This window comes from Panthera uncia, chromosome B1 (assembly GCF_023721935.1).
Source record: "Panthera uncia isolate 11264 chromosome B1, Puncia_PCG_1.0, whole genome shotgun sequence".
NCBI classification, from domain to species: Eukaryota; Metazoa; Chordata; class Mammalia; order Carnivora; family Felidae; genus Panthera; species Panthera uncia.
This window is the reverse complement of record NC_064811.1, coordinates 101,376,590-101,395,776: the sequence shown is the minus strand read 5'-3', so window position 1 is coordinate 101,395,776 and position 19,187 is coordinate 101,376,590. Positions and strand designations below refer to the sequence as shown.

The window sequence follows — 19,187 nt, the reverse complement described above, 5'->3', positions numbered from 1 at the left end:
AATGCTTCATGCTTGAATGACTGAATGAACAGAGGATATCATATAAATCCCTGTTTAATATTGCTTGTCCTCACAATTTCTAGAATAATCATCTGACACAAAAATCGCCTTGTGCTTAAATCAGATTATGCTGGCAGAATAATGTGAGAGGCCCATGGACAGCTCCCCTTGGAATATCTTCTTCAGCAGTGCCTAAAATTAAACCATTAGTATATGTCCTCATCTTCTCTTCCTCCTCCTCCTCTTTTTTTTTTCCCCAAAGGAAGGTGAGGTACTTTAAAATTCAGATGCCATTGGGAAGGGTAACATACTCCATGCCTAACATCTTAATGAGAGCACTACCTATCGTTTCTGCTGTTACTCCTTTGATCCAAGCCAGAGGTATCTCCTCCCTAAATTACTGGAATCGTTCTAATTGGGCCCTGTTCTTCCACTGTGATTCCTATAAAGTCTCTTCTTAGCACAAAACCACACTAATTCTTTTAAAATTACAACAGATTATGAGTCTCTTACGCTCCAAACCTCCAATGTCTCATTTCTCTCATTTTAAAGTCCTGAGTCTGTGCCATGGCCTGCAACACCCCATATAACCTGTGACTGTGTCTCCTGCACTGCATCTCTATACTTCCCTCTGACTTTATCTCCTGTACTTCTTTTTGCTCCCTCTGGCCTCCTTACTATGTTTCAAACACACCTGAGGTTACCAGCATCATCTGTTCCTCCTCTTCTCTTTATCCAAATAGCCTCATGGCCAAGTCCTTGCCTCTCTAAAGATTTTAGGTTTAGATAAAGATTTAGATAAAGATTTTCTCACTGAGAAAGGGTACCCACACTACCCTTTTTTTTTTAATTGAAGCTTGTTAATATACAGTGTAATAATGGTTTCAGGAGTAGTGATATGACACCCAGTGCTCATCCCAACAAATGCCCTCCTTAATGCCCATCACCCATTTAGCCCATCCCCCCATCTAATACTCCTCCAGCCACCCTCAGTTTGTTCTCTATATTTAAAAGTCTCTTAGAGTTTGCCTCCCTCTGTTTTATATTATGTTTCCTTCCCTTTCCCTGTGTTCACTGTTTTGTATTAAATTCCACGTGAGTGAAACCATATGATATTTGTCTTCCTCTGAATTATTTCACTTAGCATAATACATTCTACTTCCATCCACATTGTGGCAAATGGCAAGATATCATTCTTTTTTTTTTTTTTTTAATGTTTATTTATATATTTTTAGAGAGAGGCAGAGAAAGGGACAGAGAGAATCCCAGGCAGGCTCCACTCTCAGCATGGAGCCTGACGCAAGGCACAATTCCACGAACTGTGACCATGACCTGAAATCAAGAGTCATACACTTACGTGACTGAGCCAGCACCCCAGATTTCATTCTTTTTGATCACTGAGGGATATTTCATTGTGGGTGTATATATATGTATGTATACGTACGTATACATACATATATATATATTATATATATGTATGTATACGTACGTATACATACATACATATATATATTATATATATGTGTGGTGTGTGTGTGTATATATGTTATATATATGTATTATATATGTAACATATTATATATATATATATATATTATACACACACACACACACACACACACACCACACCTTCTTTATCCGTTCATCAGTTGATGGACAGATGGGTTCTTTCCATAATTTGGCTATTGTTGATAGTGATGCTGGAAACATTGGGGTACATGTGCCCCTTCAAATCAGCTTTTTTGTGTCCTTTGGATAAATACCTAGTAGAAAAATTGCTGGGTCATAATGTAGCTCTATTTTTAATTTTTTGAGGAATCTCCATACTGTTTTCCAGAGTGGCTGCACCAGTTGCATTTCCACCAACAGTGCAAAATTGTTTGCCTTTCTCCGCATCCTCACCAACATCTGTTGTTTCCTGAGTTGTTAATTTTAGCCATTCTGACAGTTGTGAGGTGGTATCTCATTGTGGTTTTGATTTATATTTGTCTGATGATGAGTGATGTTGAGCATCTTTTCATGTGTCTGTTAACCATCTGGATGTCTTCTTTGGAAAACTGAAGCAGCAGAAAGAGAAATCAAGGAATCAGTCCCATTTACATTTATACCAAAAACCATAAAATACCTAGGAATAAACCTAACCAAAGAGGTAAAAGATTTGTATGCTGAAAACTATAGAAAGCTTATGAAATAAAGAAGTTAAAGAAGATCGTAGGGTAGTTGTAGTTTTAATTTTTTGAGGAACCTCCATACTGTTTTCCAGAGTGGCTACACCAGCTTGCGTTCCCACCAACAATGCAAAAGAGATCCTCTTTCTGTGCATCCTCGCCAACATCTGTTGTTGCCTGAGTTGTTAATGTTGGGCATTCTGACAGGTGTAAGTGGTATCTCATTGTGGTTTTGATTTGTAATTCCCTGATGATGAGTGATGTTGAGCATTTTTTCATATATCAGTTGGCCATCTGGATATCTTCTTTGGAGAAGTGTCTATTCATGTCTTTTGCCCATTTCTTCACTGGATTATTTGTTTTTTGGGTGTTAAGTTCTTTATAGATTTTGGATACTAACCCTTTATCTGCTATGTCGTTTCCATATATCTTCTCCCATTCCGTCGGTTGCCTTTTAGTTTTTCTGATTGTTTCCTTCACTGTGCAGAAGGTTTTTATTTTGATGAGGTCCCAATCGTTCATTTTTGCTTTTGTTTCCCTTGCCTGCAGAGACGTGTTGAGTAAGAAATAGCTGTGGCCAAGATCAAAGAGGTTTTTGCCTGCTTTCTCCTTGAGGATTTTGATGACTTCCTGTCTTATGTTTAGGTCTTTCACCCATTTTGAGTTTATTTTTGTGTATGGTGTAAGAAAGTGGTTTCTGCATGTGGTTTCTGCATGTCGCTGTCCAGTTTTCCCAGCACCACTTGAAGAGACTGTCTTTATTCCATTGGATATTCTTTCCTGCTTTGTCAAAGATTAGTTGGCCATACATTTGTGGGTCCATGTCTGGGTTCTCTAATCTGTTCCATTGATCTATGTGTCTGTTTTTGTGCCAGTACCATACTGTCTTGATGATTACAGCTTTGTAATACAACTTGAAGTTGTATTTGGTTTTCTTTTTCAAGCCAATTGCTTTGGCTATTCGGGGTCTTTTCTGGTTCCATACAAGTTTTAGGATTGTTTGTTCTAGCTCTGTGAAGGATGCTGGTGTTATTTTGATAGGTATTATATTGAATATGTAGATTGCTTTGGGTAGTATTGACATTTTAACAATATTTGTTCTTCCTATCCAGGACCATGGAATATTTTTCCATTTTTTGGTGTCTTCAATTTCTTTCATAAGCTTTCTATAGTTTTCAGTGTATAGATTTTTCACCTCTTTGGTTAGATTTATTCCTAGGTATTTTACGGTTTTTGGTGCAGTTGTAAATGGGATCGATTCCTTGATTTCTCTTTCTGTTGCTTCATTATTGGTGTATAGGAATGCAACCGATTTCTGTGCATTGATGTTACATCCTGCAACTTTGCTGAATTCATGGATCAGTTCTAGCAGTTTTTTGGTGGAATCTTTTGGGTTTCCCATATAGAATATCATGTCATCTGCAAAGAGTGAAAGTTTGACCTCCTCCTAGCCGATTTGGATGCCTTTTATTTCTTTGTGTTGTCTGATTGCAGAGGCAAAGACTTCCAATACTATGTTGAATAAGAGTGGTGAGAGTGGACATCCCTATCTTGTTCCTGACTTTAGGGGGAAAGCTCTCAGTTTTTCCCCATTAAGGATGATATTAGCAGGTCTTTCATGTATGGCTTTTATGATCTCGAGGTATAGTCCTTCTATCCCTACTTTCTTGAGGGTTTTTATCAAGAAAGGATGCTGTATTTTGTCAAATGCTTTCTCTGCATCTATTGAGAGGATCGTATGGTTCTTGTCCTTTCTTTTATTGATTTGATGAATCACATTGATTGTTTTGTGGATATTGAACCAGCCCTGCATCCCAGGATAAATCCCACTTGGCTGTGGTGAATAATTTTTTTAATGTATTGTTGGGTCCGGTTGGCTAATATCTTGTTGAGGATTTTTGCATCCGTGTTCATCAGGGAAATTGGTCTATAGTTCTTCTTTTTAGTGGGGTCTTTGTCTGGTTTTGGAATCAACATAATGATCTCTTCATAGAAAGAGTTTGGAACTTTTCCTTCCATTTCTATTTTTTTTGTATAGCCTCAAGAGAATAGGTGTTAACCCTTCCTTAAATGTTTGGTGGAATTCCCCTGGAAAGCTTTCTGGCCCTGGACTCTTGTTTTTTGGGAGATCTTTGATTACTAATTCTATTTCTTTATTGGTTATGGGTCTGTACAAATTTTCTATTTCTTCCTTTTTCAGTTTTGGTAGTTTATATGTTTCTAGGAATTTGTCCATTTCTTACAGATTGCCCATTTTGTTGGTGTATAAATGCTCATAAGATTCTCTTATTATTGTTTGTATTTCTGCTGTGTTGGTTGTGATCTCTCCTCTTTCAGTCTTGATTTTATTTATTTGGGTCCAATCCTTTTTCTTTCTGATCAAACGGGCTAGTGGTTTATCAGTTTTGCTAATTCTTTCAAAGAACCAGCTTCTGGTTTCATTGATCTGTTCTACTGTTTTTTTTTTTTTTTTGGTTTCAATGGCACTGATTTCTGCTCTAATCTTTATTATTTCCTGTCTTCTGCTGCTTTGGGGTTTTATTTGCTGTTCTTTTTCCAGCTTTTTAAGGTAAGGTTAGGTTGTGTATCTGAGACCTTTCTTCCTCCTTTAGGAAGGCCTTGATTGCTATATACTTCCTTCTTATGACCGCCTTTGCTGCATCCCAGAGGTTTTGGACTGTGGTCTATCATTTTCAGTGGCTTCCATGTACTTTTTAATTTCCTCTTTAACTTCTTGGTTATTAGCCCATTCAGTCTTTAGTAGAATGTTCTTTAGTCTCCAAGTATTTGTTGTCTTTCCAAATTGTTTCTTGTGGTTGATTTCAAGTTTCACAGCGTTGTGGTCTAAAAATACACATGGTATGATCGTGATCTTTTTTGTACTTGTTGAGGGCTGATTTGTGTCCTAGTATGTGATCTATTCGGGAGAACGTTCCATGTGCACTAGCAAAGAATGTATATTCTGCTTTAGGATGAAATGTTCTGAATATATCCATTAAGTCCATATGATGCAGTGTGTGTCGTTCAAAGCCATTGTTTCCTTGTTGATTTTCTACTTAGATAATCTGTCCATTGTTGTAAGTGGGGTGTTGAAGTCCCCTACTATTATGGTATTATCATGGATGAATGGATAAAGAAGATGCGATACACACACACACACACACACACACACGCAATGGTGTATTCCTCAACAATCAAAAAGAATGAAATCTTGCCATTTGGAACTACACAGATGGAACTAGAGGGTATTATGCTAAGCAAAATTAGTCAGAGAAAGACAAATATATGATTTCACTCATATGAGGACTTTAAGATACAAAACAGATGAACATAAGGGAAGGGAAGCAAAAATAGTATAAAAAACAGAGGGGGATAAAACGTAAGAGGCTCTTAAATATGAAGAACAAACAGAGGGTTACTGGAGGGGTTGTGGGAGGGGGGATGGGCTAAATGGGTTAGGAGCATTAAGGAATCTATTCCTGAAATCATTGTTGTACTATATGATAACTAACTTGAATGTAAATTTAAAAAAATAAATTTTAAAAAAAGTTAAGGAAGATACAAACAAATGGAAAAACATTCCATGCTCATGGATAGAAGAACAAATATTGTTAAAATATCTATACTACTCAAAGCAATCTATACATTCAGTTCAATTTCTATCAAAATAACACCAGCATTCTTCACAGAGCTAGAACAAGCAATTCTAAAATTTGTATGGAACCAGAAAAGTCCCTGTATAGCCAAGTAGTGTTGGGGGAAAAGAAAAAAAGCTGGAGGCATCACAATTCTGGAGTTCAAGCTGTATTACAGAGCTGTAATCATCAAGGCAGTATGGTACTGGCACAAAAACTGACACATAGATCAATGGAACAGAATAGAGAACCCAGAAATAGACCCACAAATGTATGGCCAACTGTCTTTGACAAAGCAGGAAGGAGTATCCAATGGGAAAAAGACAGTCTCAGGGCACCTGGGTGGCTCAGTTGTTTAAGTGTCTGACTCTTGATTTGAGCTCTGGTCATGATCTCACCATTCATGAAACTAAGACCACGTTCAGCTCTGCACTGTCATCGTGGAGTCTGCTTGGGATTCTCTCTCCCCCCACCCGCCGACCTTCTCCCACTCACTCATGTGTGTGCTCTCTCTCAAAATAAACATGAAAAAGAAATTTTTTTCAAAGATAAAAGACAGTCTCTTCAAAATTGGTGCTAAGAAAACTGGACAGAGACATGCATGAGAATGAAACCACACCACCTTCTCACACCATACACAAAAATAAAATTCAAAATGGATGAAAGACGTAAATGTAAGATAGGAAATCCATCAAAACCCAAAAGGAGAAAACAGGCAACAACCTTTTTGATCTCAGCTGCAGGAACTTCTTTCTAGACGTGTCTCCGGAGGCAAGGGAAACAAAAGCAAAAATGAACTATTGAGACCTCATCAAGGTAAAAAGCTTCTGCACAGCAAAAGAAACAACAAAACTAAAAGGCAGCTGATGGAATGGGAGAAGATAGTTGCAAATGACATGTCAGATAAAGGGTTAGTATCCAAAATCTATAAAGAACTTAGCAAACTCAACACCCAAAAAACAAATAATACATTCAAGAAATGGACAAAAGATCTCTCACTTTCCACAACACATTTCTCACTTTAAATCAAAAGCTAGAAATGATTAAGCTTAGTAAGGCATGTTAAAACCCAAGAGACGCTGAAAGCTAGGCCTCTGACACCACACAGTTAGCTAGGGTGTTAATGCAAAGGAGAAGTCCTTGACAAAAATTAAAAGCGCTACTCCCTGATAAAGTGAAACAGCCTTATTGCTGATAAAGAGAAAGTTTAAGTAATCTGGATGGAAGATCAAACCAGCCCCAACATTCCCTTAAGCCAAGGCCTAATCCAGAGCAAGAGTCTCTAACTTTCTTCAGTTCTATGAGGGCTGAAAGAGATGAGAAAGCTGCAGGAAAGTGTGAAGCTAGCAGAGATTCACGAGGTTTAAGAACAGAAGCCATCTCTATGACAGATGTGCAAGGTGAAGCAGCAAGAGTTGAAACAAGCTGTAGCAAGTTATCCAGATCTAGCTAGGATAATTTATGAAGGTGGCTATACTAAAAAACAGGTTTTCAATGTAGACAAAATAGCCTTCTGTTGGAAGAAGATGCCATCTAAAACTTTCATAGCCGGAGAGGAAGAGTCAATGCCTGGCTTCAGAGCTTCAAATGACATGCTGACACTCTTGTTAGGGGCCATCCCAGCTGGTGACGTTAAGTTGAAGCCAGTGTACATTTACCATTCCAAAAATCCTAAGGTCCTTAAGAATTATGCTACATCATCAGCCTGTGTTCTATAAATGGAACAACAAAGCCTAGATGACAACACAACAGTTTACATTACAACATTGAGATCTGCTCAGAAAAGAAGATTCCTTTCAAAATATGACTGCTCATTGACAATGCACCTAGTCATCCAAGAGCACTGATGGAAATGTACAATGAGATTCATGTTGTTTTCATGCCTGCTAACACAGCATCCATTCTGTAGCTCATGGATCAAGGATTCATTTCAACTTTCAAGTCTTATTATTTAAGTAATATATTTTTAAAGGCTAGAGCTGCCATAGAAAGTGAATCTTCTGATAGTCTGGACAAAATAAATTGAAAGCCTTCAATAAGGCTCTTTTCATCTATGTTGAAAATCTCTTGTTTAGTGTACCCACCTTGAGATGGAATGTACTCCTGATGAAGATGCAATGAGGATTATTGAAATGAAACAAAGGATTTAGAATATTATGTAAATTTAGTTGATAAAGCAGCAGCAGGGTTTGAGAGGATTGATTACCAATTTTGACATGTTTTTTAATTTTTTATTTTTGAGAGAGAGACAAGAACGTGAGCAGGGGAGGAGCAGGAAAGAGGGAAACACAATCCAAAGAAGGCTCCAGGCTCTGAGCTGTCAGCACAGAGCACAATATACTGCTTGAACTTACAGACCACAAGATTATGACCTGAGCCGAATTCGGACGCTTAACCGATGCCCTGATTCCCAATTTTGAAAGAAGTTCTACTGTGGATAAAATGCTTTTAAACAGCATCTCATGATACAGAGAAATCATTCATGAGAGGAAGAGTCAGTAGATGTAGCAAACTTTATTGTTTTAAGAAATTGCCACGGCCACCCCAGGCTTCAGCTTCCACCATCCTAATCAGTCAGCAGCCATCAACATGGAAGCTTGACCCTCCACCAGCAAAAGATTATTACTTGTGCTCTGTATTATGTAGCTGCTTTATACATCATGGCAACCTATTCTCCTCCTCATTTCACAGACTGGGAAACACAACCAGAGAGTTAAGTCATAAAGTAGTGTTGGAAACTTTTCCTCTTCCACGTTCGGTGGTTGGGGAGCCTGTGAATTAATTGACAACAGGTTAGTAGGAGAAAAGTTTGGGGAGTGCTGCCTGCAACAACTAGAAGTAGGGGTTTGTATATCAGTGCAAGGGAGAGGTGTGAAATATGTATGGTAATTTCTCATATTTGTTTATGCAATTTCTCATCTAGGTTTCCTTCCTTGGCTGGAAGTTCGAACCAAGGGGATTTATGGCAGCTTCTCAGAAAGCTCTGCCTTTAATCAGATAAGGGGAACAAAACAGGCTTCTTTCTGTATCTGATTTGCATTTCCCTTACATGCCGACAAATTGGACAACCTGGAAGAAATGGATAAATTCCTAGAAACATCTTCATGTGTCTGTTGGCCATGTGTATATTTTATTTGGGAAAATGTACCTGTTTCTGCCCATTTTTTAATTGGATTATTTTTTGGTATTGAGTTGTGTAAGTTCTTTATATATTCGGGATACTAACACTTTATTACATATGTCACTTGCAGATAACTTCTCGCAGTGAGTAGTTTGTCTTCTAGTTTTGTTCACGGTTTCCTTGCTGTACAGAGCTTTTTATTTTGTTCTAGTCCCAATAGTTTATTTTTGCTTTTGTTTCCCTTGCCTCAGGAGACATATCTAGAAAAATGTTGCTTGTGGCCGATTTCAGAGAAATTACTGCTTGTTCTCTTTTCTTGAATTTCTATGGTTTTAAGGCTCACATTTAAGTACTTAATCCATTTTATAAGAAAATGGTCCATTTTCATTCTTTTGCACGTAGCTGTCCAGTTTTCCCAGCACCATTTGTTGAAGAGGCTTTGTCCCATTGCATATTCTTGCCTCCTTTGTCAAAGATTAACCATGTAATCGTAGGTTTATTTTGGGGCTCTCTATTCTGTTCCATTGACTTATGTGTCTGTTTCTGTGCCAGTATTACACAGTTTTAATTAGCTTTGTAGTATAACTTGAAATCTGAGATTGTGATACTTAAATTTTTTTATTCTTCATTTTCTTTTTTTTAAGTTTTTAAATTGTTATTTTATTCTTCATTTTCAAGATCACTTTGACTATTCAGAGTATTTTGTGGTTCCATTCAAATTTTACAATTCTTTGTTCTAGTTATGTGAAAAATGCTGTTGGTACTTTGATAGGGATTGCATTAAATATATAGATTGCTTTGGGTAGTATGGACATTTTAACAATATTTGTTATTGCAATCCGTGAGCATCAGATATCTTTCCATTTGTTTGTGTCATCCTCAATTTCATCAGTGTTTTTTAGTTTTCAGAGTACAGGTCTTTCACCTCTTTGGTTAGGATTATTTCTAGGTATCTTATATTTTGGGTGCAATTGTAAATGGGATTGTTTTCTTAATTCCTTTCCTGCTACCTCATTATTAATGTATAGAAATGTGTATTGATTTTGTATTCTGTGACCTTACCAAATTCATTTATAAGTTCTAGACGTTTTTTGGTTGAGTCATGCAGGTTTTCTACATGTAGTGTCATGTCATCTGCAAATAGTGGGAGTTTTGCTTTTTCCATACTAATTTGGATACCTTTTATTTCTTTTGCTGTCTGATTGCTGTAGCTAGGATGTCCAGTACTACGTTGAATAAAAGTGGTGAGAGTGGACATTCTTGTCTTGTTCCTGATCTTAGGGGAAAAACTCAATTTTTCACCATTGGGTTTGATATTAGCTGTGGGTTTTCATATATGGTCTTTATGCCGTTCAGGCATGTTCCCTCTAATCATACTTTTGAGGGTTTTTATCATGAATGGATATTGTACTTTGTCAAATGCTTTTTTCTGCATCTAATTAAAATGATCATACGATTTTTCCCTTCTCTTGTTCATGTGATGTATCATATCAATTGATTTATGAATATTGAACCACCCTTGCATCCCAGGAATAAATCCCTTAATTGTGGCAAGTGATTTTTTTAATGTATTGTTGGATTTGATTTGCTAGTATTTTTTTGAGGACTTTTGCATCTATATTCATCAGAACATCAGAATATATTGGCCTATAGTTCTCTTTTTCTGTAGTGTCTTTATGTGGTTTTGGTACCAGAGTAATGCTTGCCTCATAGAATGAATTTGGAAGCTTTCCTTTCTCTTCCATTTTTCGGAATAGTTTGAGAAGAACAGGTATTAACTCTTCTTTAAATGTTTGGTAAAATTCACCTATGATGCTGTCTGGTCCTAGAATATTGTTGGGAGTGTTTTTTATTAATGATTTCATTGCTGGTAATTAGTCTGTTCAAATTACTTAATTCTTCCTGATTCATTTTGGGAGGTTTTATGTTTCTAGGAATTTATCCATTTCTTCTAGGTTGTCCAATGTGTTGGCATTTAATTTTTTTTGTAATACTCTCATTATCTTTGGTATTACTCTGGTATCAATTGTTATTTCTCCTCTTTCGTATCTGATTTTGTTAATTTGAGTCCTTTCTCCTGTTTTGTTGTTGTTGTTGTTGTTGTTGTTTGTTTGTTTTATGAGTCTGGCTAAAGGTCTATCAATTTTGTTGATCTTTTCAAAGAACCAGCTCCTGTTTTCATTCATCTATTCTAGTCTTTTAGTTTTTATTTTGTTAATTTCTCCAATCTTTATTATTTCCTTCCTTCTATGTATTTGGAGTTTTGTTTTTTCTTCTTTTCCTACCTCCATTAAGTGTAAGGTTAGGTAGTTTATTTGAGATTGTTCTTGCTTCATGAGGTAAACCTGTATTGCTGTAAACCTCCCTCTTAGAACAGCTTTTGCTAAAGATTTGGGACTGCTGGGTTTTCATTTTCACTTGTTTCCATGTATTTTTTTTATTTCCTCTTTTATTTCCTCTTTTAATTTCTTGGTTGACCCATTGTTTAGTGAACATTATATAATAGACCTGTATTTGTGTTCTTTTCCATATTTTTTCTTGTTGATTTCTAGTGTCATAGTGTTGTAGTCAGAAAAGATGCATGGTGTGACTTTCTGAATTTGTTCAGACTTTTTTGTAGCTTAATACATGATCTGTTCTAGAGACTGCCCCATATGCACATGAACGTGTATTCTGCTATTTTAGGATGGAATGTTCTGAATGTATCTGCTAGATCTGTCTGTTCCAATGTGTCATTCAAAGCCAATGATCAGTCCATTGATGTAGGTGGGATATTAAAGTCTCTTACTATTATTATGTTACTATTGATTACTTCCTTACGTTTATTAACTGCTTTATGTATTTGGGTGCTGCCATGTTTGGTGCATAAATATTTACAATTGTTATATCTTCTTGGATTGTTTCCTTTATAGTTACATAGTGTCCTTGTCTATTTTCACAGTCTTTGTTTTAAAGTCTATTTTGTCCAATATAAATAATGCTACCTCAGCTTTCTTTTGACATCCATGTGCATGATAAATGCTTTTTCATCTTTTCACTTTTAATCCACAGATGTCTTTAGGTCAAAAATGAGTTTCTTGTAGGCAGCATATAGATGAGTCTTGCTTTTTAATCCATTCCATCACCTGTGTCTTTTGATTAAAGCATTTAATCCATTTATATTCAAAGTAATTGTTGAGAGGTATGTACTTATTGCCATTTTGTTACTTGTTTTATGGTCGTTTTTGTAGTTCTATGTTCCTTTTCAGTTCAGTTTGCTGACTTTCTTTAGTGATATTTTGGATTCCTTTCTCTTTATTTTTTTGCATACCTGTTACTGTTTTTTGATTTTGTGGTTACCCTTAGGTGTGTGTATAACATCTAATGCATATAACAATCTATATTATAAAGTTGATGGCTGCTTAAGTTTGAACCTACTCTACTCCTCTCTGCCCTCCCATGTTTTAGGTATATGGTGTCATACTTTACATCCTTTTATTTTGTGAGTCCCTTGACTAATTTTTACAGATATACTTAATTTTACTGCTTTTGTACTTCCTACTTTTCTTACTCTTGTTTATGGTCTTTCCTTTCCACTCAGAAGAGTCCCCTTTAACTTTTCTATTAGGGATGAGTTAGTGGTTATGAATTCCTTTAACTTTTGTTTGGGTTACTCTTAATCTCTCCTATTGTAAGTGATAGCCTTGCTGCAGGTTTTTTTCCTTCAGGACCTTGAATATATCATGACACCCCCTTCTCAGCAAAGTTTCTGTGAAAAATAAGCTGATAGCCTTATGGGATATTCCTTGTATGTTACTGTTTTCTCTTGCTGCTTGTAAAATGCTTACTACTTTTTGCCATTTTAACTACTATGTATCTTGGTGTTACCTCCTTAGTTTGATTTTTGTTGGAGGCTCTATGTGCCTCCTGGATCTGGATGTTTCCCTTCCCAAATTTGGGAGGTTTTCAGTTGTTATTTCCTCGAATAAATTATTTGCCCCCTTTTCTCTCTCTTCTGGAACTCCTATAAGATGAATGCTTGATGGTATTGCTAAGTTCCCTAAGTCTGTCTTCATTTTCTATTCTTTTTTTCTCTCTCCTGTTCAGTTTGATTGCTATTACTCTGTCCTCCAGGTTGCCTATCCGTTTTTCTGTGCCTTCTACTATTTATTCCCTCTAGTGTATTTTTAATTTTTATTGAGCTCTTCATTTCTGAATGGTTCTTTTTTATGTTTTCTGTCTCGTTTTTGAGTGTCTCATTGAGATCCCTCCCCTCTTTTCTCAAGTCCACTATATTCATATTTCTTAGCTCTGTTCATTTAGTTTCTTACTGTGATTTTGTCCTGTTTTTTGATTTTGGACAGAATTTTTTGCATTTTGCATTTTGTCTCTCTGTGTCTGTTTCTGTGTTAGGAAAGGAAAGTCAGCTCCATCTCCTGCTCTTAAGATTGATGGCCTTATGAAGAAGAGGTCCTGGGATGCCCTATAATGCAGTCTCCCCTACTCACCAGAATTTGGCACTTCAAGGGTGTCTCAATGTGTTGCATGTGCCCTGCTGTTGTAATTGAGCTGCTTTTGCAGTAGTGCAGCCATGGCTGTCTTTGCCTGTTGTGGCCAGGATTTGGTCCCGGTGTTGTTGCATCAGTCTGGGGCGGCCTTGGGTTTGAGTCAGACCAGGCAATGCCAGAGGGTAGCACCAAACTGCTGGGTGCTTTCCCTGTGTTTTCCCCCGAGAGGCTTTCATTGGTGGGCAAGGCCTGCATTGAGACCAGTTGTCTGCCCCCAGCCTACTGCTGGGGCCACAGTTGTGTGTGGTTATCTTTCCCTTTTCCTGGGACAGGAGTCACTTTGGAGTGGTGCTGCTTCCTGTCAGGTTTGCTTGCATGATGCCACCCTTGTGGCACCACTTTGGATGGGCTCTGGCCAACAGTGTATTGGAGGGGGCAGGTCTCAGGAGAATGTGACGGCAGTTCATGCTGTTAGCAAATTAGGTGGTGAGTGTTGGACCTGCATTGGTTCCTGCTGGTATCCATGTATATAGGCTGGGAGGCAGGGGAGGAAAATGGCACCTGCCAGCTCTTGGAGAAGTCTCCCAAGGATCCCTGCCCCTCCAGCACACACTCTGAGATTAGTAAAAAACCAAACAAAACCTCCTTCCCATACACCCCAGGCGTTAAACTGTTCTTCTATGCTGTATCTCCACAGGGCTGTTTGTTGTGCTCCACGTGCAGAGACTCCGTTTCCTTGCCCTCTAGGCTCTCCATAGACCAGCCTGATTTTTGTAGCATCCCATTTGTTAAGCCCTGCTGATTGTAGGAACTTGCAAAATTATGTCCCTCTGGTTTTCAAAGCCAAATGCTTCAGACCATGTCTCTGCCCTCCCCACCCTCTTCCATGTTACCTGTACTCTACATGTAGCTGTGAAGAGTCAATTCTGCCAGTCTTTGGGTTGTTTCTGGGTTATATACACTGATACAGGTGTTACCTAGGTGTGTCCATGGGACAAGGTGAGGTCAGGGTCCTCCTACTCCACAGTCTTCTCTGGAAGTTGCCGTTATTATTTATATTGCTAAGCCCATTAATGGGAATATGTTTTTTAATTAACCTGAAATTATATGGCCAATTAATTTATGACAAAGGAGGCAAGAATATACAATGGGGAAAGATAGTCTCTTCAAGAAGTAGTGCTGGAAAAATGACAGCTACATGTAAAAGAATAAAATTGGACCGCTTTTTAACACCATACACAAAAACTCAAAATAGAGTAAAGACCTAAATGGGAGTCTGTTTTAGTATTTTGAAAGGTGAAAAGATATACTTATCTCTCCATTGATCATATCTACAACATTAACCATGTTTTACAACCACTTAACTTAGGTCTTACTACCTACCACTTTGAACTAACTGCAAGCTCAAGCTTTTTGCAGGGGACAAGAAAGCTTTCTTCAGATAATCTCTTTAAACCTAAGTGGTGCCAAAAAAGATCACATACTACCACAAAAATATATTCTTTTTATACCTAAGTTCTATGAAATAATCAAAATGAGATTTGTGTAAGCTGTTTTCAATCCTTATATCTAACATTTTTCTCCTAGTGTAAGCTGTTTTCAATCCTTATATGTAACATTTTTCTCCTAATAAGTTTATAATTTAATTAATAACCTCCAATTATTTATAGTCAAATCTAGGTAAAATTTTAAAAGTTCTTTTATTATTTTGGGGAGTATTTTCTGCCCTACCATTATAACATTTCTTTTGTTAGAAATGGCATTTATGGTGTTAGATATAAAATCTAACATCCTATCAGGAAAAAAACTGCATGGTTTCTATAGCTTCTGGAACCATTTCAAAACAAAATCTGAAAGACTGTCTTAATATAGATCTATACCAGAGATATATTTCTACATTAATAAAATATGCTTTATAAATTAATCTCAAGTCTGAGCCAGACACGGAAGGGTGGAAAGCCTAAATTCTGTACCCACATAATCAACAGTCTGTGGAAACTCTGGGAACCATGCCACTGGTCTCCAATGTAGCACAGTTGGGAAATGACACATTCTTTATGAAGCACTCATCCAGGAAATGAGTGGGTCAAAAAGCACACCAGTAAAAGGTCCATAAACTTATTTTATGAATGAAGATCATAAAGTGTACTGGCTCCAAGCTCAGCACCTTTTATCATGCTGTTGGATGTATATCACAAAAAATAATTGTGTCAGCCATAAGAATATGGTCCCATGCCATTTCATAATTATTTGTAATCAATTTTTTCCATATGTATCCTCATTCTCAGATCTTCCCACTTGCCCTTCCCCCCCAAAAATGAAATGGTATACACACACACAAACAGCACAAACTTAAACTAATCAGATTTATTCATGCTACCCATGAAAAGCAATTACATTTGTACATACAATCATTAACACAGAGACAAGAGAAATCTGATTAGACACACAACACAGAAAATAAATGTGAAAATTAAAAATAGTATATTTTAGTTATTAAACTTATACTGTACTTTCTACTTATTTATAGCAGCATCTGTAAGATTCCTCTATTTGTTAATAGTTAACTAGCAGCAAAATTTTAAAAATTACACAAATTCAGTAGATGTTTCCCTCCACTGTTTCATTCATACAGAATTTATCACATTAACCAAACAAAACCACTTCTATTTCCTAGAGAAAAAGGTAGGAAAAGATTTCAAAAGTCACCAGTTTCCCCCCAAGAAAAAGAAAGGGAGGAGTGAAGAAGGAAGATGAAAGAAATTTGCATGTTATTACCAAAAAATAAATTCTCAATACCTTGACCAATTTTTGTCGAGTCTCCATGTGCGGGTTAGTGATTGAAGCTATGTTAACTTTATTTTCTGATTTTATATTGCAGTTGAAAAATATGTGGAAGTTCCCAGGAGGCCTGTCAGAGCCTGGAGAAGATATTGGTGTGTACCTTACATATTTTTAATTGCTTGAAAAAATTTAGGATATTTCTGTGTTTACTTTTTAGCTCGATAGCTGAAAATAAGATTTTAAATTTTCTGAGAAATTTCAGAGGTTACTTCAGGGCTAATATAAAATTAGCAGCAAAACTTGTAATATTACAACTTATTCCATTAGTATAAAAAATACTATTAGGAACATACCACCTGTTCTGTTTAGGATTGCTTCTAGATTAATTTGTTTGAAAATAAAAAGCTTTTCATATACATTGGTAAAGTTTAGCATTTAGGGTTATTTTGGATAGGACTAATACTTTTCCTGGAATTAAACTGTAAGAAAACACAAATTCTTGACCATTTCACCACACAACCATGCATACTAACTTTGTAAGTAATACTTATTTTGAGGTCCATTTAAAAGTCACTTATAGAGCACTACTGACTTAATTCTCCTCTTTATAATAATTTTGACTGCTATTTATTTTAAATAGTAAGGAAGCCAAAACTCTCCTATGAGAAAGTCTCAAAAGAGAGCTCTCTAAAACAACTAAACAACTAAAACAACTTACAGAGCTCAGTATTTAAAACCAGGCAATGTGAAATAAGCTAAGAACTTTCCATGTTACTGAAAGAGTAGAAAGAGTAAATATGGAGTTTTCCTACATATTCCTTAACCAGAGTCAAACGCAGTCTCTATCATAATAAATCAATGGATGACTCATTTGATACCAGTATTATTTCTCCATGATTGCTTTTTCCATGTGCATGTTCACTATTTAACCAACATTTATTATATAAAGGCAACTTCCTAAATTATCTTTAAATATTTGTATATACTTGATGTGTATATACTTGAAACTTGATTTTTTTTTTTTTTGAATGTTACAGATTAAAATGCCCCATACACAGTACATAGACAATTCCTAACAAACCAGAAATAAATTTACCACACTGAGATCTATCCATTGCAGATTTTGGTTTTTAGGTACGTGAGGGACCTTCTGCATAAATTCTGTTGTTTAGGTCTTCTTTTGAAATAAAAGATTGTGGAGTGGTGCAAATGCTGAAAGAAAGGACCATTTACTTTGGAACACCTACTTATTTCATACTATCCTTATGTGATCTGTGACATTGTGTGTGAGCTAGTTAAATTTGTTTTACAACTTTACCCAGTCCATACTGGGCAAAAATCAGGCCACAGGAAGTTTGTTAGTTTCACCTTTTGAGTCTTGCCTTCCCAAATGAATGGACTTTTGAGTTTTTATGGATCCTGAATTTTTACTTCTATTTAAATGCAAATGAATAAACATTTCCAAGCCAAGCATGCATAATTTTAGGTTTAAGTATACTCCAGAACTCTTTAAGTCCAGGTTTAAAAAAAAAGAAAAAAAAAGTAGTGAATCTGAATTTAAATATTTGTGGTTGTCACAACAACCCACCTATTTAGACAACATATATATGCCTCAACCATGTGGAATTAGAAGCAGCAACTGGCACTCATATTGTCTAGGCGCATTATAAATTAAAGCTTTGCCTTAGAAATAATAAAATCCTGAAAGCAGCTAGAAATAATAACTGACAACAGAGTTCTGAAAGACCATGACTTATATCAGAGCATTTCTGTCTTTTAACACAATATTCTAAAGGATGAAGCCAAATCACCCAATAATTATTAAAATTATTTTCTTTAAATTCTGTATTTAGGAAAGTATGTAATATAGTAGAATACAGCCATCACAAATATAGCTCTTAAGTAGTAAACACTAGTTAACTGGGAAACACATGGGAAACATATTTGTTTTGGAATCCTTAATTCTATAATACTACTAAGTAAATGAAGCTCTCTTGTCCACAGTGCTTAAAAAAATTAAGGGGGGGCATATACAAAATAGAATGCAATCCTCAGGCTTCAATATAATACCCTAATAGTACAAAAGGATCTACAAGGTTAAAAATGGAGAAGTTGCCTTTCTAAAAAAAATACCATTTACCAGTGACAGTAAGAGAATCCCCTGCATGGGGAAAGGACTATAAAGTAGCAGGTTCTGATCAGAGCTCATCAGTGCACCAGAATCAGAGGGAAACAGTAGGAAAACCCACATTCTGCCCAATTTTTCCTATTATTTTTTTCCAACCTAATCCTATTGTTAAATATTACAAAATAGAAATAACAAAATAAACTCCTTTTCACTGTCTTGTAACTAAACAAAACACTAGGACATATTTAAACATCTCAGCAAACATAAAAACAAAACCCCCTTGGTTTTTCCTATGTCTGTTAAACATATAGAACAGTAAATGTTATATCAGTTCAGCTTACAGTACATTAAAATAAAGGTAAAACAGAATAAAGCAGTTAAATAAATTTACAAGTTTTTAAATTCATGGTGAAAGCCTTGGGGTAAAGATTTCCACGTTGAGGTGGAAGAAGTTACTCATACCTCATAAGTGCAAAAGCACTTATCTACCCATTCATTTTTTAGTCTAGTCAATGATATCTTGATTGAAGTTAAACTGATCAAACTACCCAGGGCAGTGCTGATTTTCAGTCAGCTGCTAAGGTGACTGCTGAGTAGGGTATATTCATTCACTCACAAGTCTGTCCTGTGCTTCCATGACACATAAAAAGGCTAGACTCCAAACGAAATGCCAGACTCTTAACTGGTGGTACTAAGAGTTTAACAGGACTCCGATAGTTATTTTTCAAAGTGTTTAAGGAATAAAAATAAACATTTAAACAATAGTTAAGTGAAATCAGCAAATGACATGTAAAGTTTTAGACTAGTGCAGCAGTTTAACAAATTTAGTAGCAAACATGTATTACATGCCAGGCTGAAAATTCT

The 19,187-nt window shown here is 36.2% G+C and overlaps 1 protein-coding gene across 4 annotated transcripts in view; it reads left to right on the top strand.

The window, feature by feature from the left end:
* NUDT6 (nudix hydrolase 6) overlaps positions 1-19,187 on the top strand; it is a 44,547-nt gene that overhangs the window by 19,147 nt on the left and 6,213 nt on the right. For all 4 annotated transcript variants that reach the window (XM_049631139.1, XM_049631136.1, XM_049631138.1 and 1 more), the window contains exon 4: positions 16,293-16,347. In XM_049631139.1, the coding sequence (XP_049487096.1) occupies positions 16,302-16,347 (46 nt within the window). In that variant the 5' untranslated portion in view covers positions 16,293-16,301. The remainder of the gene's footprint in view (positions 1-16,292; positions 16,348-19,187) is intronic.